The sequence below is a fragment of the Hemibagrus wyckioides genome, linkage group LG11 (assembly GCF_019097595.1).
Source record: "Hemibagrus wyckioides isolate EC202008001 linkage group LG11, SWU_Hwy_1.0, whole genome shotgun sequence".
Taxonomy (NCBI): Eukaryota; Metazoa; Chordata; class Actinopteri; order Siluriformes; family Bagridae; genus Hemibagrus; species Hemibagrus wyckioides.
This window is the reverse complement of record NC_080720.1, coordinates 27565852-27588058: the sequence shown is the minus strand read 5'-3', so window position 1 is coordinate 27588058 and position 22207 is coordinate 27565852. Positions and strand designations below refer to the sequence as shown.

Here is a 22207-nt window from a genome sequence, read left to right as displayed (position 1 = left end):
CCAAGAATTTGAGCCTAAACACTGGGACTAACCAAGATTTAGAGCCTAAACACTGGGACTAACCAAGAATTTGAGCCTAAACATTAGGACTAACCAAGAATTTGAGCCAAAACACTGGGACTAACCAAGAATTTGAGCCTAAACATTAGGACTAACCAAGAATTTGAGCCAAAACACTGGGACTAACCAAGAATTTGAGCCTAAACATTAGGACTAACCAAGAATTTGAGCCTAAACACTGGGACTAACCAAGAATTTGAGCCTAAACATTAGGACTAACCAAGAATTTGAGCCTAAACATTAGGACTAACCAAGATTTAGAGCCTAAACACTGGGACTAACCAAGAATTTGAGCCTAAACATTAGGACTAACCAAGAATTTGAGCCAAAACACTGGGACTAACCAAGAATTTGAGCCTAAACATTAGGACTAACCAAGAATTTGAGCCTAAAACACTGAGACCAACCAAGAATTTGAGCCTAAAACACTGAGACCAACCAAAAATGTGAGCCTAAACACTGGGACTAACCAAGAATTTGAGCCTAAATTTTGGGACTAACCAAGAATTTGAGCCTAAAACACTGAGACCAACCAAGAATTTGAGCCTAAACACTGAGACTAACCAAAAATTTGAGTCTTAAACCCTATAAATAACTAAGAATTTAAGCCTAAATCATTGGGACTAAACAAGAATTAGAGCCTTAAACACTAGAACTAACCAACAGTTAGAGCAAAAACAGTGGGACTAACCAATAGTTAACAAGTTAACCAAGATGTAGAGTGTAAATACTGGAAATGAATTATGACCTTTATATCTGTGGTTCATCAAAATTTTAGAGTCTCTAAAACTGGGACTAACAAGATATTAGCACTTTAACTGGGATTAAACAGCAGTTAAGTAAGAAAAAAACAAAGTCTAACTATGTAAACAGTGTCTTGAAATCTTGGACTAACCAAGAGATCATTCTTAAAGGCTGAGAGAAAACAAAAGGTTTTCTCTTTAAGCATTAAGGACCGGAAACAACCAAGAGCCTGAGACTGAGAATAACCAAGAATTATAGTCTTAAGAGCTGAGACTAACTAAGAATTAGAGCCTTAAAGACTGAGACTAACCAATAATTAGAGTCTTATAAGCTGAGACTAACCAAGAATTAGAGCCTTAAATACTGAGACTAACCAAGAATTAATCTTAAAAGCTGAGACTAACTAAGAATTAGAGCCTTAAAGACTGAGATTAACTGAGAATTAGAGTCTTAAAAGCTGAGACTAACTAAGAATTAGTGTTTTACAAGCTGAGACTAACTAAGAATTAGAGCCTTAAACACTATGACTAACCAAGAATTAGAGTCTTAAAAGCTGAGAGCAACTAAGAATTAGAGCTTTAAAGACTGAGATTAACCAAGAATTAATCTTAAAAGCTGAGACTAACTAAGAATTAGAGCCTTAAAGACTGAGATTAACCAAGAATTAGAGTCTTAAAAGCTGGGACTAACTAAGAATTAGGGTCTTAAAAGCTGAGACTAACTAAGAATTAGAGCCTTAAAGACTGAGATTAACCAAGAATTAGAGTCTTAAAAGCTGAGACTAACTAAGAATTAAAGCCTTAAAGACTGAGACTAACCAAGAATTAGAGCCTTAAAGACTGAGACTAACCAAGAATTAGAGCCTTAAAGACTGAGACTAACCAAGAATTAGAGCCTTAAAGACTGAGACTAACCAAGAATTAGAGCCTTAAAGACTGAGACTAACCAAGATTTAATCTGAAAAGCTGAGACTAACTAAGAATTAGAGCCTTAAAGACTGAGATTAACCAAGAATTAGAGCCTTAAAGACTGAGACTAACCAAGATTTAAAGCCTCAAAGACTGAATAACTAAGAATTAGAGCCTAAAGACTGGGACTAACCAATTGCAGGAGGGTTAAATACTGAGATTGACCAAAAGGTAGAGTGTAAATACTGGAACTAACTAAAACTTAGAACCTTGGGAAACAAGAAGAGACAGAAAATAAGAGTTGACGAAGAGTTAGAGGAGTAAAGAACGTGTTGTATTTGTGTATTTATTGTATAATTGTTGTTCCTTCTTGTGTGTATTTGCGCATGCATCAACATGTGTTACATGCATGTCCATGCGGCTGTGTCATTTTGTCCACATCGACATGTATACACAGCACATGTTTGTGTCAGGTCAAACCATGTGGCACTACAGAATATTAGTGCATGTTTGCACCATCGTCATTTACATTTGTTTACTCGGCTGGAGCTTTTCCAGCGTTAAGTGCTTACTCAAAAACCTCACAATGGCAGCTAGGTGGTGCTGGGATCTGAACTCAAAAAGCCTTAACCACAGGGGCATCACTCCTCCATACAGCTCAATCCCTCACAGTTCCTGCCCATGTGTGTGTTTATTGCATTCTGTGTGTCGTGGCTTTGTGCTTTACAGGCTTACCAAAGGTTAACAAACCACCACTACTTTGCATTAACCCATTTTCAGTGTGCAGTTTTCAATATTCAAAACGTAACCTTTGTGTGGGTTTGGGCAAGCGACTGTGCAGAGTATGTTGCGTTTCCTTTTAGCTTCAGGAAAGTTAAAATGATATGAACACCAATGATTTTACTCTGACAACATTTTTGTGTGTATTGATTTTAGGAACAGGCATGTACATTACAACTATTTGCATAGCTATACACCTACCTGAAATGTAAACCACACGATACGGCGAGAGAAAATTCACAATAAAGTTTAGGTCTGAGTTTCCTCTTCCATGCTCTGTTCAACGTTACCTGACATCAAGCAGTGATAACATCGTAACACACCTATCTGCTTTTCACATCTAAATTGTACCTGAGTGTACAACATGAGCTTACTGTGCTCTTTTTGTTGTTGTTATTTGTATTTATATACCAGACAATTCAGTGTCCTGTCTGAAATATGTCTGTGGCTCTAGCCTATATGATTTCACCTTCAGAAATGGAAACAGAAACAATGGAACTGTATCCTGGAAGTTGTCTGACTCTGTTTTTCTGCTTGTTGAGAGTTGAACTAGGAGTGTGTGCTAATAAATACACTTTTCATTTGGAGATATAGCACCATAAATACTAATTTACACAAAGAATTAAGAACCTAGAACTAGAGCCATAAAGTCTGTGGCTAAAAACAGCATGAGCTAGAGTTGTAAATACTTGCTAGCATAACCAAGTAGTTATAACCATAGTGTAAACAGTGGATGTGATCAAGAACTAGAGCTGTACATACTAGGTGTGACCAAGTGCTAGAGCAATAATGACTAAACTGGAACTAGAGGTGCTGGAAACTAAGCACTAAAGTTATATGGCTTTGGTGTATCCAAGAGCTAGAGCCTTTAATATACAGTAGGGTACAAATAAGAAGCAGTGGTCTAAAGATTGGGTGTAATAAAGGACTAGATCCTTGAAGACTTCTTAGTTCCAAGAACCCAAGCTCTAACCAAGAACTAGGGCTATAAAGATTGGACACAGTTAAGAACTAGAGTGGGTAAATATCTGGTACAACCAAGAACTAGGGCTGTAAAGATTCGGCACACTCAAGAACTAGGGATGTAAATATTGGGCACAATCAAGAATTGGGGCTTTAAAGATTAGGCACAATCAAGAACTAGGACTGTAAATATTTGGAGCAATCAAGAACTAGGGCTGTAAAGATTGTGTACAACCAAGAACTAGGGCTGTAAAGATTAGGCAGAAGCAAGAACTAGGACTGTAAAGATTTGACACAATCAAGAACTAGAGTGGGTAAATATCTGGTACAACCAAGAACTAGGGCTGTAAAGATTGTGTACAACCAAGAACTAAAGCTGTAAAGATTTGACACAATCAAGAACTAGAGTGGGTAAATATCTGGTACAACCAAGAACTAGGGCTGTAAAGATTAGGCACAATCAAGAACTAAAGCTGTAAAGATTTGACACAGTTAAGAGCTATGGCTGTAAATGTGTGGCACAATCAAGAACTATGGCTTTAAAAATTAGAGACAATTAAGAACTAGGGCTGTAAAGGTTGGGCACAATCAAGAACTAGGGCTGTAAATATTAGGCACAACAAAAAACGAGGGCTGTACAGATTGGACACAATCAATAACGGAGGCTGCAAAGACAGGCCATGGGCAAAAATTAGGTTCCAAATTGTCACAGTTCGTCACAAAATCACAATTAATATCAGTCTGTTTTGCTTACTGATAGATCAGCTACATATATAGCTGGAATTGTGTATAAATTTCATTTTCACAGAGGCTTGCCTTTAATAGTCATGGTTCATTCTCTGTGCCCTCACTGTGCTTGGACATCCTCCTGACAGCAGGTGGGAGTGTAAATAAGAGCCATAGGGAATAGGAAAGCCACAACCATCCAAATTTTTAGGATGAACGGAGCTAGAGTTAAATATAGCTCTCTTTCTGCTGGTGTGACCCAGACGTATGATCTCTGCTCATTAGTTGCTTCATGTTAACCCTTTGCAGTGGGCGAAGCTAGAAACCTGATCCCGATGGACCCTAATGGATTGTCCGACCCATACGTGAAGCTCAAGCTAATCCCTGACCCAAAAAATGAGACCAAGAAGAAGACCAGGACAATCCGCTCATCACTCAACCCCACCTGGAACGAGACCTTCACATTGTGAGTGAAAATCCGAACAGTTCAACACACTAAAGGAAAATTTACCATTAAAGAATGTACAGTACGCTTCTAGTGTACTTTGTGTCACATCCAACATGAATTCTAGTACACTATCAATATATCAATGGGCAAGACACTTACTACTGCATAAAAACTCAACCAGCCGGTTTCATTTGTATGTTCTTTGTCTTATTAAGTGCTGCTTATGTATGTGTTTGTATCCCTTTGTGTGTGTGAACTGGCAGTAAGCTGAAACCCACAGATAAGGACCGCAGGCTTTCCGTGGAGATTTGGGATTGGGACAGAACCACTAGGAATGACTTCATGGGTTCTATGTCGTTTGGTGTATCCGAGCTTATGAAGTGTTCAGCATGTGGATGGTGAGGATAATGTGTGTGTGTGTGTGTTCCTGTTAATGATGATAATTGTGTACACTATTTTAGCACCTCATCCTTATTAGTTTAGATTAAGTGTGTGTCTGAGAGATAAATTGCTGTGTGTGTTTGTACTAGGTATAAACTGCTGAACCAGGAAGAGGGCGAGTATTACAACGTGCCTATTCCAGAGGAAGATGACGGAAATGTGGAACTGAGGCAGAAGTTTGAGGTGAGAACTGATGGCTCTACTGCTTTGGTTATTTTTTTATAGATCTAATATCTATCTGTCTTCCATTCATGGCTCTCAAAGATCTTACAGCAGTGTTAAAGCAGTGCACTCCAGACTGAAATATTCATCCTTCAAAAAATTGTTTTAATGAGTCTGACATGTTAAAGGGAAAATGCAGACATGTGATAGCCAAATGATATCCAAAACTAGTATTAGAATCTAATTCAATCCAGCTTTATTTGTAAAGCATGTTTAATAATAGCCAATGTCATACAGCAGCTTTAAAGAAATCCAGATGTTGATTTGGATCCCAGAGGAAAGAGAGCCAAGGAAATGCATCATGGACTTTTGTTGGGTTTCTTATTTTGGTTCTTTGTGCTGAAAGGAAAGAAATCATAAATTACTGGAAAACACAACCTTCCAGGCTAGTGTTCATATTTTTGGACTATTTGTGTTTGTCTCTTTGCCCTTTCTTCACATATCCCATCCTTAGCGGTTTTGAGGTCAGAGCACAGGGTCAGCCATGATACAGCATCCCCTGGAACAGGGTGGGTTGGGGGCCTTGCTCAAGGGCCCAATAGGTGCAGCTTGGCGGTGCTGGGGCTTGAACCCTGATCTTCTAGTCAATGACCCAGAGCCTTAACCACTTGAGCTACCACTGCCCTTTTATTATTTGGCCAACAGTTGCAAAGCTTATGTAGCTAACTAGGAATACTTATAACTACCAGATTAGGATAACTGATAAACATATCAGTTTGTGTTTTTTGACACACAGCTGTCTACAAAAAATAAACAGCACAGGTCCACAGAAACTGGATGGAAGATCTTGATGTGGTCTTCTGCTGTTGATGTTTATCCACCTCAATTCTGAGATGCTTTTCTGCTCACCACGGTTGTATAGAATTCTTATTTGAGTTCTTGTCGACTTGAACCCACCTCTCTTTTGACCTCTTTCATCCACAGAGACTACAGAACTACCGCTCACTGGATGTTTTTTTTGTTTTAACGTGCCATTTTGAGAAGGGAAACTTTTGCATTCAAATTTTTCCAAAATACTCATGAATAATTTGCCATGCCATGGTCACAGAGATGCGTTACAGTGCGTCATGTGTATTCATGCATCACTTTTTATTTATTTATCCATCCATCCATTGTCTATACCCACTTTATTCCTAATTAGGCTCACAGGGATCTCCAGCACACACAGGGCGAAAGGCAGGGGTACACCCTGGACAGGTCACCAGTCCATCACAGGGCCACATATAGACAGACAACCACACACACTCACACCTATGGGCAATTTAGAATTACCAATCAACCTAATGTACATGTTTTTGGACTGTGGGAGGAAACCGGAGTACCCTGAGTAAGAACATGCAAATTCCTGCCTGTCCGAACCCGGGATTCAAACCCAGGATCTTCTTGCTGTGAGGCAACAGTGCTAACCACTAAGAGCAAACTATGAAAGCAAACCTGGCTGATTTGGGCTTAACAAAGTCTTGTGTAAATGTAAATTTACCCAAAGTAAAAAAAAAAGTTCTTTACTCCAAAAGAACAAAAAACAAACAAACAAAAAAATAATAGTAATTCTATTTTCGTAACTTTTTGTCACGTATAGCCAGTTCTACCTCATTCACTTTCATCCTTTTTTTATCTGCGCTTCTTTTCCTTACTTCTCATTTAACTTGGAGAAGAAAAAAAAGAGGACTAATTTATTTGTCTGAGTTTCTCAAGGAAGCTATCAATCCAGACACGGTCGTTTTTCATCATCTGTAACGGCGAGGCTAAAAAAGTCTATCAATCACGCGAGCGCAAGTTGGCTGTTATGCCTCGTCGCTTGGCTGTGTGAATTTGTCAGGGTCGCAGTAGCGCATGTTTACTTTCCAGCAATGTTAAACAATGAAGCTGCATTTAATAATTCATCAGCGTGGTGTAAACATCGGCTGGAAGTCGGCATATTGAACATGAAGATAAACGCGCGTATTATCTAGAAATGACTAAGGCAGGCAGTCAGAGTATTGCAGCGTCGAAACGCAATATAGTGTGTTGTTGTGTTGCTGTTTTCATTCTTCTTTTCTCCCTGTGATTAATTTAACCACCTGTGCAGTTATCTCTGAAGGTTCCTGATCCTGTTGCTTTCCTGGTTGCAAATCACGTGATACGTTTCACATCGTCCCTCTTTCGAATGTATGATGTAAATGTCCAATTGAGTCTGATACGGTTGAAGATTTAATTCGGGTCAGTTCTCAGTGATTTCTCGTTTTTATTCAGTGATTAGTTTTTGGCAACACTGGATTCATGGTATAGTTTGGTCTGAAGATACACGAGAGAATTCATAATCATTAGCATTCTATTCAAAGCATTTTATAAATGAGGTGCAATCCGGTCAATGTAAAGAGACGCTAATAATACTGTTCCTGCTGTTAGCCTAAACCTGCGTCCCAAATAACTATGACACTGATCAGGCATAACATTATGAGAGGTGATGTGAGGAACACTGATGATCTCCTCATCATGGTACCTGTTAGTGGGTGGGATATATTAGACAGCAAGTGAACATTTTGTCCTCAAAGTTGATGTGTTAGAAGCAAGAGTAAGGATTTGAGCGAGTTTGACAAAGGGCCAAATTGTGATGGCTAGATGATTGGATCAGAGCATCTCCAAAGCTTTTGTGGGGTGTTCCCGGTATGCAGTGGTCAGTATCTATCAAAAGTATCCTTTAAGTCATATAGGTCCTTCAAGTCCTGTAAGTATCCTTTAAGTCCTGTAAGTTGCAAGGTGGGGCCCATGGAGGCTTACAGGACTTAATGGATCTAAGGGATCTAGTGAGTCCATGCCTCGATGGGTCGATGGCAGCAAACCAACACAATGCAAGTCAGGTGGTCATAATGTTATGCCTATTTATACTATTTATACTACAAAATGGCATAGAATAGTGAGCAAGTATGCGATTTTGTTTCCTGAAGTAGTTGAAGACACAGAGTGTTCAGAGAGTGACATTTAAACTAAAATTCTGATCTAATATACTGTAGATTCTGCAATTGGTTGGGTAAACAGTATATTAGGACAGAAGTGCACGCATTCCAGCCAGGCAGTATTCATATGTGCTGCTGTCCTTCTTTCAACCAACTTCTCTACACAATTAGGGCCCCTAAGGTAAAAAAAAATGTCTCTACGATAGATAAAACATGATAGAGTGCCCTCTAGAGTGGCTTTATATTAGAGAGAATGAAATGGCTCCCCTTCAGGTGCCCCATATGTCACACACAGATGATCAGATTAATAAAGAATCAAATAATGCACTGGATGAATCATTACCAGTTTTTTGTTTTGCTTTGTTTTCAACATGTTTTATATTTTCCACATGCAAGCGTACTCATAAAGCGCTTCTGCTAAAAGAAACAGCAGAGGTATGGACCGTGTTTCTGGAGAAACCCTGCATTAGTAGAAGCATATTACACTTCTCCACCTGGGGGAACTGGCAATAAAGGGCTTTGACACTTGATCGCTAATGCCCAGGCCTGAATGGGAACGGGAAACGCAGATCGCTTATGTCATTGCAATGCCTCTGTTGGTGAACACACACACACAGTATATACATCGCTGATGCCTATCACAGGTTGCATTTAGAACGTTGCCTACTCAGAGAATTTCTTTCAACTGAAATTAGATATCTGGTAGAATTTTCTGTCGTGTTTTTTTCAACGTTCTAAAAACAACGTTCCTGCAATGTTTTGCAGCTCAGCAGACGTGTTCCTATTCCTACAACTTGTAGGATATTATCTGACGTATCGTATATAACCGTAACACTGAAAAAATGTGTGTGTGTGTTTAGAGTTCTCTGTAGCCTGTCGGAAACTTAAACATGTTTCAAGGTTTTAATGTTGGCTGAATGGGTTTTTTAAGGGTGTGTGTTTTCTTGCCTGCCTGTTTCCATGGCAACACAGCAGAGTCCTCGTACTTCCTTTCAAGCGCTCATTTGTTGCCTTACCTTCTTTTGAAACAACCCGTCTCTTACAGACATAAACACACAACATGACACATATGTAAAGGTTAACGACACACGGGTTAACTTTATTTACTGTATTTCTCATTTTCTTCTCTTTGGTACATTTCACATACTCTATCTCCTCTTCCAGAGATAATATGTTGCTTTCCATTTTAAATATGTCTAATGAATTGTCATAAATAGTTGTACACCTCTGCAAATAGTCATATTTTTTTCCCGAAATATTTCACCTTTGCGCGTATGGATAATTCTATTCCGATTTTTATTGTAACTCTATTTATTTTTTGCATTTTTTATTCTACTTTTTATGACATTAAAACATTTCACTACACATCGTATGAAGACTATGTACAGTGCATGCAGTTTAAAAGCAGGACGCTGCTTACCATAGACAGCTCATGCAATGCTTTTTTAGTTTCTAAATAGAAATGTTGTTCAGTTATAAACTCGAATTTATTGATTAAGCCGATTAATAGATATGAGATTTCTCGTACACTCAGAAGAGGGCTTGTCCTGCACCCTGGTGGTCTTTTGAGTTCATTTGTTTGCACTACTAATAATGAGGTTCCCTTTTCTTAATAGGTACCGAGTCGAACCCCTTTTAGAAATCCAGAACTATTTCAAAATGAATAAATCGTTGAAAAATAACAAATGTGGGAATGCATATCATTCACATCAGGGCAACCAGGAAGCCGTATTTCGAATCACGAGCTCTCTGTTTTGGAGTACATTGATTTTTTCTGGGAAAGAAACCCCACTAAACAGATTATCCACTCTGTCCACCAGATGTCAGCCTTTGCATTTGAAGCGCTCCATGAACAGCGTGCTACTCGTCAAGTCGAAAGGTGTTCAACTGCTTGTAGCTTGATGAAAGGTTCGAATTCTTGGCTCTGATTGGTCAGTTTCTTTAGTGACAACTGATTGGCTGGGATTTATGGATGTCCAGTGGATCATTTAAGCCAAATAATAATCTGATTTTTAAACACATTGGTGTTATTTCCTGTATTCATGACGTGTTATATGGTTTGATATCTAATGCTTGTGTCTTGCTGTAAGGAGAGGTTTATCTAGTATTTATGGATGGAGACTGTAGGGTCAGAGTAAAAGACAGAGGACTGTGTGATTTCCAGTGTCTTGGTGTCATGCCAAGCTTTTATATATATATATATATATATATATATATATATATATATATATATATATATATATATAAACCGAGAGTCTGGTGAGGAAATGTAATGTAACTGATCGCATTAACTTTAAGTGAAGACATTAGACATGATTATATAATAGTACAAGGTCATATTCTTTGATAGATATTGTGTTTTATTTTAATTTTTTTTCCTCCACTTTTGGCCATTTCTTTAGGTCAGAATTCAACATGTGGAATTAAAATTTATGATTATGATTGTCCTGTGATTGCAGGGTAAAACAATAGAAGACCGTAAAAAGGTGAGAGAGAGAGAGAGAGAGAGAGAGAGAGAGAGAGAGCGCAGTGTGTGTGTGTGTGAGAGAGAGAGAGAGAGAGGTTGTGCTAGTTGGTTTGGTCTTGGGTTCAAGTTCAGCCTGATCTGCTCTGCTTTAACTGCCTTACTAAACAAAACACTTTACAGCTCTTACAATTTCTACTAGAGACTAGAGATCTTTGTCTGTCGCGTCAGAGTGAGTGGGAATGAGATAAAGTTTAAAATCTGACCAAAAGTTCCATGCTGTCATGTCGTGTCTTGTCAGTTTGTGGCTGTTTGCGGTTCTGCATGGCCTCTCAGGGCTTTCCGGCTGCCCTTTTCTGGAGCTTTGCATTGCTCTGAATGGCGGAAAAAACCAGAAGAAATATTTCACAGCCATTGAAACCTTTCTGCATGTCGACGTTAGAAAGTGGCACTCGCTCGGTATTTCTCTGAGCATCAGTGCTATAATGCAGCACTCAACAGGGACACGGTGATGAGGCTGTTTACCAACACGCTAATAATGGCATTGAATCAGTCCGGTGTGTAAATGTCTGCTGCCTGACAGCTTCATTTCTTTGCCTGCTGAACGACTTCACTGTTCACTGTAAATTGATTAATGCTGCAACGTTAAATTAGTTCATTAATGACCTATAGAGCAGCTAGAGAAAAATCCAAGCTTAAAAATGTTCAGATCTATTGTCAGAATCTGTCCAGGATTTTGTGATTTTCTTGCGATCGCAGAAATGAATGCAAACTCTATGCAATATGTAACATTCTTAGGAGCTCACGATTTTTCAAAATGGCCGCAGATTTTGGCACTAGATGTGACGTCGTTATAACATGCCTTCAGCCTTCTTGGATTTATGTGCGTCGAACATGAGTACGACTATCAGAGAAGGTGTTTCTTCACTGGTAGGTGAATCCTGTATCTGTAATTTCACCAATTCAAGTAGTTTAACGTAAAAAAAAATAAAAAACTCTGCAAGTTGAATGTCAATTTTTGAGAAGAAAAATAAAAGAAAAAGCTCCAAATCTGAAGGGAATATTTTGTCCTAGATGAACTGTTAAATTACCCGATGAAAATATAGCATTAAGAGGCAGATTTAAGAATCAGAGAAAACATGATTTTTAAAGGAATATTCCAACCAAAGATTTTTATTCATCTGTACATTCATGACTAGCCATCAGGATTGATTGATTCTGGTCAGGATTCCCAATGGTTAGCCAGTACCAGGCATTTAAAATAAAAACAACTACAAAACAATACAAAAGTGTGAATTCCACTTGCTCCATTGGGTCTGGAAATGTTCCTTAAACCCAAGCAAGGTTGTGAGACAGGAATGAGAGAGGTTTTAAGATGACAAATGTTAAATCGGAAGCTAGGTAAGAATTTGAAGAACATGGAACTGCAACAAAGCCAGACAGCTTGGGTCATAAAATTATTTTAAAAAACATATATGAGACTATGGAGAGCAAACCGTGGATGTATCAAATCAAATCCTGAAATCTTCCATGAGTCTGGAGTCCAGTGCTATGCTGTGTGTGTGTCTCACCACAGGAAAGTGTACAGGTGAGGACGGGTGGTGATGTGGAGATGCTGGAGCTCCAGTCTTTCATTCTAACCATCCAAGCTGAAGGCTAGACTCAGAAAGCAAGTGTTGTTCCTGCTAGTCAGTTTTAACCCTGAGTTGAATGTCAAGCCTGAATCTTTTAACATTAACATTTCATTATCAATATCAGTGCAACCAATAAAATAAAAATAAAATGCATGCCATACGTGTTGGATTGATCACACAGAGATCAGTATAAGTTTTAAAAAAACGGCTAGATGTCCTCGAATGTCTCAAACATTCGACAGACTAAATTTACCATCCTAAATTATTAGATGCAACCAGCAGGTAGAATTGGGACTAAAAATCAAGGTATATTTCAGTTCAGGTTGGATTTGTCCTTCACTATTAAAAGGAATGGTTCTGTAGAGACCCTAATATGGTTCTAAACCTTGCTTCATTTATGGATCCCTAAAATATGTAATGGTTCTTTATATAGAACCATTTGGCAGGGGGTTTATTTAAAATAACCCAGTTCAATATGGATGCTTCTATTTAGAATGACTAAAAAGATTTGTTATTATTATTATTATTATTATTATTATTATTGTTACTATTATTATATAATTATTTGGACCAGAAAATACAGCAAATTGAAAAAGATTGCCTATAGTATCGATGATACCCAAACTCTTCTCTGTCATTTCTATCAGTTTGAATTATTTCACAAATTTAATATACTAGTCGATCTTTTCTAAAATATGCTAATGTCATTTCAAAAGGTCTCACAGTGTTAGAGATAAAATTCCAAAAAGTGATGGCACATTAATTGATATTATAGAACTGTTTTAAGAAAAAAGCTTCATTGATTTGTGAAGGTTCTACACAGAACCATTTTTTTTTCCTGGGAAAGGGTTCTATTGGCCAAATACAGAACCCTGTGGTTTGTATTTAGAACCACGAGGAATTTTTTGTTGTTGTTCAGCTCCTTGATACCTTCCCATTTGGTAGATCTTCCTCCATCATCTGCTACGCCGTCCTCGTGCAATTTAAAGACGACACACATCCCAAGTGTCAGTGGATGTCAACGAGAGCACCACGGGGTAAATCTGTGTGCCAGCGTTTGCAGGTTGTCTAATCCGATGCCACCTCTGATCAAGCATGAATCAAGGTGAGTCAGGATGATGACCCATATGGATTCAGCTGATTTCTCTGTTTCTTCTCTGTATTCCTGTATGCAGAAAGCTAAGCTTGGTCCTGGTAAGAAGGCCGTCACCCCTATTGATGACAACAGGACCAGTTTGCCCTCCGTTAATCTGGACCAGGTCAAACTCACAGACTTTAACTTTCTGGCCGTGTTGGGGAAAGGAAGCTTCGGGAAGGTTAGTACAGAAAATTGAAAATGTTATCGTGCACAGGCTGTTAGTCTTGACTTTGTCACAATGAAGCAGTTATTGAAAGTATAAACGAAGACGTAGGAGCTAATTACGAAGTAGCCATGTTCAAACAGACCTGCTTCTCCCTAGCCAGAAAGTCCTAGCTTCCTGAGGGTAAGGAGTCTTAAAGTAATAGAGAGAGAAGAATTATTGGCAAACACTGCAGGGCAATCATCAAATATTAGCTGTCTGATGAGTTGTGGTTTTTTATTTATTTATTATTTTTAGTAGCTGCTAGTCAGAGGTTCAGAGCATTGGCTATATGAGCAATCAGACCTGCCTGCTCCATTACTATTGTTTTAGTCGCTGTCCTTGGTTCTGGTCTAGTATGTCTTACTCATGTGCACTGAACACGACAATGTCTGTGCTGTTTCTTACTTCAGGTGATGCTAGCAGAGATAAAGACCACAGAAGAACTATATGCTATAAAGATCCTAAAGAAAGATGTTGTGATCCAGGATGACGATGTGGAGTGCATCATGGTGGAGAAGAGGGTGCTGGCACAGCAGGACAAACCCCCATTTCTCACCCACCTCCACTCCTGTTTCCAGACTGTGGTAAGGTCCCCATTTTCACCTGAGAGTGGTCTGGGATGAACACAAGAAGAATTGGAATGAAGTTACATTATCTTTATGTCACATATACATTACTGCACAGTGAAATTCTTGGAGGGTCAGAGCACAGGGTCAGCCATGATGCAGTGCCCCTGGAGCAGGGGGGATTTGGGGGTCTTGATCAACAGCTTGGCAGTGCTGGGTGCGTGAACCTTGATCTTCCTCTCAGTAACCTAGAGCCTTAACCACTTGAGCTACCACCGCTCTCCTTGCAAAAGTCTTACTAGCTAACTATTTGTAAGACTTAAGACATCATCAGTGGTAAAAGTCTAAGAGGGAATTTTGCCTTTTTAAGGTATTCTGGATAAGATTTCAGGTCAGACCAGTCAGGGTATTGTAACATTACAGCCTTTTAGGATATTTTGGAAAAAGCTCACACTTTTTTAACACTGTGCTTTTAAACACTCAGCCATAGAAAGGATTAAGTTGCAGCTTTTATTTGGTGCCAAAAGAAACTAATTCTACTTACAGGCAGGACCAGGAGCTATGCTCACACTGTGACAAATCAGGACAAAATTCAGGACTGGGAAAAAAAAAAAACCTGGACATTTAAAATCCATTATCTGTTTCTGATGCTGTTTGTGCCATCAAAAAAGCAACACAATCAAAAATAGTAACAGCATGATGTTTTAAAGCACAGTCACACCCAATCAGACAAAAATACTATTAATCATTTGTTTTATTTATTTGTTTTAATATTTCCTATATTTCCTATCTGGACCGAGACACCTTTTAATGTTTAATCGCTCAGTTTGTGTAAGCATCAGTGGGAGTCTAGATTGACGTGTGGGTGTTTGTGCTGTGCCTCTCCATCTGTCAGTCACTGCCGGCTTCGGCGTTACTCTAAATTAAAGCAGGATGATGGTGCACGGTCTCTCCTAAACAAACCAAATTGTTTTTGAAAAGCCCAATTTTTCTCTGTGAAACGTCAGAGATTTAAATATGCTCTTAATGTAGACATCTTTATACGGAACTGGATTTTTTATTCCCAACATTTCGTGAAAGGATTGAGTGCTTCAATTTGATTAGGGTCTGTAATATTCTTCCATAATAAGCAGCATTATTAGATGTGTGGGAAAAGGAGTATATTTGGTGTCTGAATTGTCTAATTTAGATGAATCAACCTATAATTACACTTCATTAGTAACCACATACACAGGTGTACCCATTCACTCATATTACCACACTCGTTCTCTGCTGGTCTCAGCCAGGCCTTTATTCCCCACAATGATCAATGCTTCTCTTTCTCTTTCAGGACCGTCTGTATTTTGTGATGGAGTACGTGAATGGTGGTGACCTCATGTATCACATTCAGCAAGTGGGCAAATTTAAGGAACCTCAGGCAGTGTAAGTGGAAGCTGTGTATTTTGAAGTAAACTGCATGTAATATGCAAAATCACCAGACCACTAACTTTACGTATTATGTCAAATATTATTGTTATACACTATATTGGCAAAAGTATTCGCTCACCCATCCAAATAATCAGAATCAGGTGTTCCAATCACTTCCACGGCCACAGGTGTATAAAATCAAGCACCTAGGCATGCAGACTGTTTTTACAAACATTTGTGAAAGAATGGGTCGCTCTCAGGAGCTCAGTGAATTCCAGCGTGGAACTGTGATAGGATGCCACCTGTGCAACAAATCCAGTCGTGAAATTTCCTCGCTCCTAAATATTCCACAGTCAACTGTCAGCTGTATTATAAGAACGTGGAAGTGTTTGGGAACGACAGCAACTCAGCCACGAAGTGGTAGGCCACGTAAACTGACGGAGCGGGGTCAGCGGATGCTGAGGCACATAGTGCGAAGAGGTCGCCAACTTTCTGCAGTCAATCGCTACAGACCTCCAAACTTCATGTGGCCTTCAGATTAGCTCAAGAACAGTGCGCAGAGAGCTTCATGGAATGGGTTTCCATGGCCGAGCAGCTGCATCCAATCCATACATCACCAAGTGCAATGCAAAGCGTCGGATGCAGTGGTGTAAAGCACGCCGCCACTGGACTCTAGAGCAGTGGAGACGCGTTCTCTGGAGTGACGAATCCCGCTTCTCCATCTGGCAATCTGATGGACGAGTCTGGGTTTGGCGGTTGCCAGGAGAACGGTACTTGTCTGACTGCATTGTGCCAAGTGTAAAGTTTGGTGGAGGGGGGATTATGATGTGGGGTTGTTTTTCAGGAGCTGGGCTTGGCCCCTTAGTTCCAGTGAAAGGAACTCTGAATGCTTCAGCATACCAAGACATTTTGGACAATTCCATGCTCCCAACTTTGTGGGAACAGTTTGGAGCTGGCCCCTTCCTCTTCCAACATGACTGTGCACCAGTGCACAAAGCAAGGTCCATAAAGACATGGATGACAGAGTCTGGTGTGGATGAACTTGACTGGCCTGCACAGAGTCCTGACCTCAACCCGATAGAACACCTTTGGGATGAATTAGAGCGGAGACTGAGAGCCAGGCCTTCTCGTCCAACATCAGTGTGTGACCTCACAAATGCGCTTCTGGAAGAATGGTCAAAAATTCCCATAAACACACTCCTAAACCTTGTGGACAGCCTTCCCAGAATTAGGAATGGGATGTCACTTAAGTTCATATGCGAGTCAAGGCAGGTGAGCGAATACTTTTGGCAATATAGTGTATCTAAATACAAAATGGCCTCTTTTTAGTCATTTCACCCAAGCCATGGCTTCTGTAGAAGAAGATGGATGTTTAAAAATGTCCATATGGTCAGTAGTAGTCTTATGGCTGCCACAGTGAGGTCTGATACAGTGATTATCGAATGTTTTTACACTCGACTGATTAAAATGTGCCTCGGACCTCTTGAGCGATTAGAATTGCACTGCCATGCACAGGTTTTTAAACAGCCGGAGATTCTTACATTGTCTCGTTGTTTAAACACGATCCTTATCACAGATCTAACAAAATGAGAAAGAGTTTTAGATTTTTGGGAAACTACTTTTCTTTCATATCTAAATATAAACTGAGTGGTTTATTAAAGGCATTAACAGTTAAGCTTATAACTATAAGACTATAGCTATAATAGGCTTTGGCTTTTTCAGATTTCTGATTAAATAAATTACATTTCTCAGTTGTAAATATGAAATATTCATAACAAATATTTCTTGATTCTGATTTCTTGATTAGTTAGATGGTTAGATTTTCTAATGAATTTAAAATATGGTCATTTATCAAAGCTGGCATTGTACATCTATTTTAATTCCAGGATTTATGCCTATTAAATCAGATGTAAATAGGATCTTTTTGTTGTGATCTTTACCCATGTCATTGTCTGATCAGAACTGTTCAATCAGAACAAAATAATTTTTGATTTTTTTCCTCACTAGCCCAGCATCCATACAAAGCAAGCTATCCATAATAATTATTTCTGTAAATGGGGGAAATTCTTTTCATAAGACCTCTGATTGGCTGTGATTACCTCAGGGCAATGCTTTGCAGAGAAGTTGGAGATGATTGCCGCTGTAGTTGAAGTGCGGGAATGAACAGAATGAGGTAACATTCATCGTTATGTCTGTCATTACAGGTTTTACGCAGCAGAGATCGCTGTCGGTCTGTTCTTCTTGCACAAGAAGGGAGTGATATACAGGTGACAAAGCAAGCACACGTTATATTTTATTGGGAATTTTTTTTCCTCAGTAAATTGCATATTAATGTAGCTGACCTATAATGCTTCAAATTAAAGCTGTATTGTGGTGTGTGTGTGTGTGTGTGTGTGTAAATTAGGAAAGCTTTCATCTCAAATTCTAAATATGTATGAGTGAAAAATGCATATCTTCCTGTTTGTGCATGACTTTAATAACCTCTGCCTCCAATTCCGACACTTTCTAGAACTCAAATTTCCTGTGCCGTATTTGTGGAAGTAATGCATCTCTTGCTTTAGTTCCTTTATCTCCAGCTATATTGCTCCAGCATTCTGTGTGTGTGTGTGTGTGTGTGTGTGTTTACCTGAACTCATTTGATCTGTGTCAGCTGTTCTTACAGCTGTTCTGCTCATAATTCCCATCTGCTCAGTAGACCTAGGGAAATAGAGCACGCATACACACCCTGTTACACCCAGACATCAGCAAATGGCCGTCTGTCTTTACATGGCCAGAGAGAGAGAGAGAGAGAGAGAGAGAGAGATGGATTTATTATGCCTTTTAGCAGATGCACATTGGATGTCCTCTATGCACTCTGTCAAAAACTTTTTTATTTAATGCATAATTTCATTACTTTTTTTTTTTTTTGCAGCAAAAGCATACTCAGTCGAAGCCAGTAACAGAGTCCAGATATTTAAACCCCGCAGTTATACAAAAGCTCTCATGAGAATGGAATTTACGGAATATTAACGATCTTTTCTGCTAATGTTAGCAATCCTGAGACAATCTGACAGGATTTCTGAGAGGAATTTAAGTCAATTTAATGCAATTTCAAAATCTTAGCTGCTATTGATCGCTAGTTAGCTGCTATTAATAGTGAGATAGCTATCATGAGACAATCAGACATGATTTCTGAGATGGATTTAACTCGGTAATAAATATTCATAATCTTAGCTGCTATTGATTGCTAATTAAATCTGACAGCATTTCTGAGAGGAAACGTTTCAGTTATTTATAAATATTCCAAATACTGGCTAGTTAGCTATTAAGAAACAGGATTTCTGAGAGGATTCTGTAATTATTAATAAGATTTTCTTATCATCACTGTTAATGCTGGCTAGTTAGCAATTATGAGACAATCTCACAGGATTTCTGATAGGAATTTAACTTGGTAATAAATACCCTTATCTGCTATTAATAGCTAGTTAGCTGTCATGAGACAATCTGACAGGATTTCAGTTATCATTGCAAATGCTGGCTAGTATCAGGATTTCTGAGAGGATTCTGTAAGTTATTCAATAGATTTCCTCATCATCACTGTTAATGCTGGCTAGTTAGCGGTCATGAGATGGTCTCACAGGATTTTTTTCAGAGGAATTTATGTCATGTTGATCAATTTTCAATCTTGATTTTTTTAATGAAATTTAGTTAGATATCATGACACGGTCAGGATTTCTGAGAGGAATTTCAAGTCATATTCATAAATTCTCTTAGTTGAATACTGCTAGTACTGGCTGGTGGGGTTTCAGGTCATTCATACATTTATATAATCTTTGCTGCTAATGCTAGCTAACAACATATGGTCTGACTGGATTTTTGAGTACATTTTTAAGTTATTTTCATAAATGCTTATAGCTAATGATAGTCAGCTAGGTAACATGAGTAAACATGTAATTTCATAAACCTACAGCACTGAATCACATTCTGTAACACGACTGTATGTGTGCGTTCTTTCAGAGACCTGAAGCTAGACAACGTGATGCTGGATGCTGAGGGACACATCAAGGTTGCAGACTTCGGCATGTGTAAGGAGAACATGTATGAAGGTGTAATGACACGCACCTTCTGTGGAACACCCGACTACATCGCCCCAGAGGTGAGGAAATGATTTATGAGTTTGAATGAGTGAGGGAGGAAGGGAGTAGATCACTTGTGAGTGAGTGATGTGATGTGATGTGATGTGATGTGAATGAGGAAATAATCTGAGTGAGTAAGTGGTTGATTGAGTGATGTGAATGAATGAGTGAGTAAGTGAATGATTGAGTGATGTGAGGAGTGAGTGATTGTGTGTGAGTGAGTGAATGAGTGAGTGAATAAGGGAGTGAGTGAGTGAGTGAATAAGTGAGTGATTGAGTGAGTGAGTGAGTGAATGAATGAGTGAATGAATGAATGAGTGAGTGGTTGATTGAGTGATGTGTATGAATGAGTGAGTAAGTGAATGATTGAGTGATGCGAGTGAGTGAGTGATTGTGTGAGTGAGTGAATAAGTGAGTGTGTGAATGAGTGAATGAATGAGTGAGTGAGTGAATGGGTGAGTGAGTGAATGAGTGAGTGAGTGAATGAAATGAGTGAGTGAATGAGTGAGTGAGTGAGTGAATGGGTGAGTGAATGAATGAGTGAGTAAATGAGTGAGTGAATAAGTGAGTGAGTGGGTGAGTGACTGAGTGAATGGGTGAGTGAGTGAATGAGTGAGTGAGTGAATGAAATGAGTGAGTGAATAAGTGAGTGAGTGAATGGGTGAGTGAATGAATGAGTGAGTAAATGAGTGAGTGAATAAGTGAGTGAATGGGTGAGTGAGTGAGTGAATGGGTGAGTGAGTGAATGGGTGAGTGAGTGAGTGAATGGGTGAGTGAGTGAATGGGTGAGTGAGTGATTGAATGAGTGAGTGAGTGAATGGGTGAGTGAGTGAGTGAGTGAGTGAGTGAATGGGTGAGTGAGTGAGTGAGTGAATGGGTGAGTGAGTGAGTGTGTGAGTGAGTGAGTGAATGAGTGTATGAGTGTATGAGTGAGTGAATGGGTGAATGGGTGAGTGAATGGGTGAGTGAGTGAGTGTATGAGTGAGTGAATGAGTGTATGAGTGAGTGAATGGGTGAGTGAGTGAATGGGTGAGTGAATGGGTGAGTGAGTGAGTGAATGGGTGAGTGAGTGAATGAGTGAGTGAGTGAATGATTGAGTGATGTGAGTGAGTGATTGTGTGAGTGAGTGAGTGAATAAGTGAGTGAGTGAATGAGTGAGTGAATGAATGAGTGAGTGAGTGAATGAGTGAGTGAATGAATGAGTGAATGAGTGAGTGAGTGAATGAGTGAGTGAATAAATGAGTGAGTGAATGGGTGAGTGAGTGAGTGAATAAGTGAGTGAGTGAGTGAGTGAATGGGTGAGTGAATGAATGAGTGAGTGAATGAGTGAGTGAGTGAATAAGTGAGTGAGTGAATGGGTGAGTGAGTGAGTAAATGAGTGAGTGAGTGAATGGGTGAGTGAGTGAGTGAATGGGTGAGTGAATGAGTGAGTGAATAAGTGAGTGAGTGAATGGGTGAGTGAGTGAATGGGTGAGTGAGTGAATGAGTGAGTGAGTGAATGGGTGAGTGAGTGAGTGAATGAGTGAGTGAGTGAAGGGGTGAGTGAGTAAATGGGTGAGTGAGTGATTGAATGAGTGAGTGAATGGGTGAGTCAGTGAATGGGTGAGTGAGTGAGTGTATGAGTGAGTGAATGGGTGAGTGAGTGAGTGAATGGGTGAGTGAGTGAGTGTATGAGTGAGTGAATGAGTGTATGAGTGAGTGAATGGGTGAGTGAGTGAGTGAATGGGTGAGTGAGTGAGTGAATGAGTGTATGAGTGAGTGAGTGAGTGAATGGGTGAGTGAGTGAGTGTATGAGTGAGTGAATGAGTGTATGAGTGAGTGAATGGGTGAGTGAGTGAGTGAGTGAATGGGTGAGTGAGTGAATGGGTGAGTGAGTGAGTGTATGGGTGAGTGAGTGAGTGAATGGGTGAGTGAGTGAGTGAATGGGTGAGTGAGTGAATGGGTGAGTGAGTGAGTGTATGGGTGAGTGAGTGAGTGAATGGGTGAGTGAGTGAGTGTATGGGTGGGTGAGTGAGTGAATGGGTGAGTGAGTGAATGGGTGAGTGAGTGAGTGAGTGAGTGAATGGGTGAGTGAGTGAGTGAATGAGTGAGTGAGTGAGTGAATGAGTGAGTGAATGGGTGAGTCAGTGAATGGGTGAGTGAGTGAGTGTATGAGTGAGTGAGTGAGTGAATGAGTGAGTGAATGGGTGAGTGAGTGAATGGGTGAGTGAGTGAGTGAATGGGTGAGTGAGTGAGTGAATGGGTGAGTGAATGGGTGAGTGAGTGAGTGAATGGGTGAGTGAATGGGTGAGTGAGTGAGTGAGTGAGTGAGTGAATGGGTGAGTGAATGAGTGAGAGAGTGAGTGAATGGGTGAGTGAGTGAGTGAGTGAATGGGTGAGTGAATGGGTGAGTGAGTGAGTGAATGGGTGAGTGAATGGGTGAGTGAGTGAATGGGTGAGTGAGTGAGTGA

At 39.6% G+C, this 22207-nt stretch overlaps 1 protein-coding gene across 1 annotated transcript in view; it reads left to right on the top strand.

Moving 5' to 3' along the window:
* prkcaa (protein kinase C, alpha, a) overlaps positions 1–22207 on the top strand; it is a 187493-nt gene that overhangs the window by 122042 nt on the left and 43244 nt on the right. Inside the window, exons 6-13 of the mRNA XM_058402440.1 lie at positions 4491–4647; positions 4893–5027; positions 5160–5253; positions 13502–13642; positions 14080–14253; positions 15566–15657; positions 17847–17909; positions 19639–19777. Of these exons, the coding sequence (XP_058258423.1) occupies positions 4491–4647; positions 4893–5027; positions 5160–5253; positions 13502–13642; positions 14080–14253; positions 15566–15657; positions 17847–17909; positions 19639–19777 (995 nt within the window). The remainder of the gene's footprint in view (positions 1–4490; positions 4648–4892; positions 5028–5159; positions 5254–13501; positions 13643–14079; positions 14254–15565; positions 15658–17846; positions 17910–19638; positions 19778–22207) is intronic.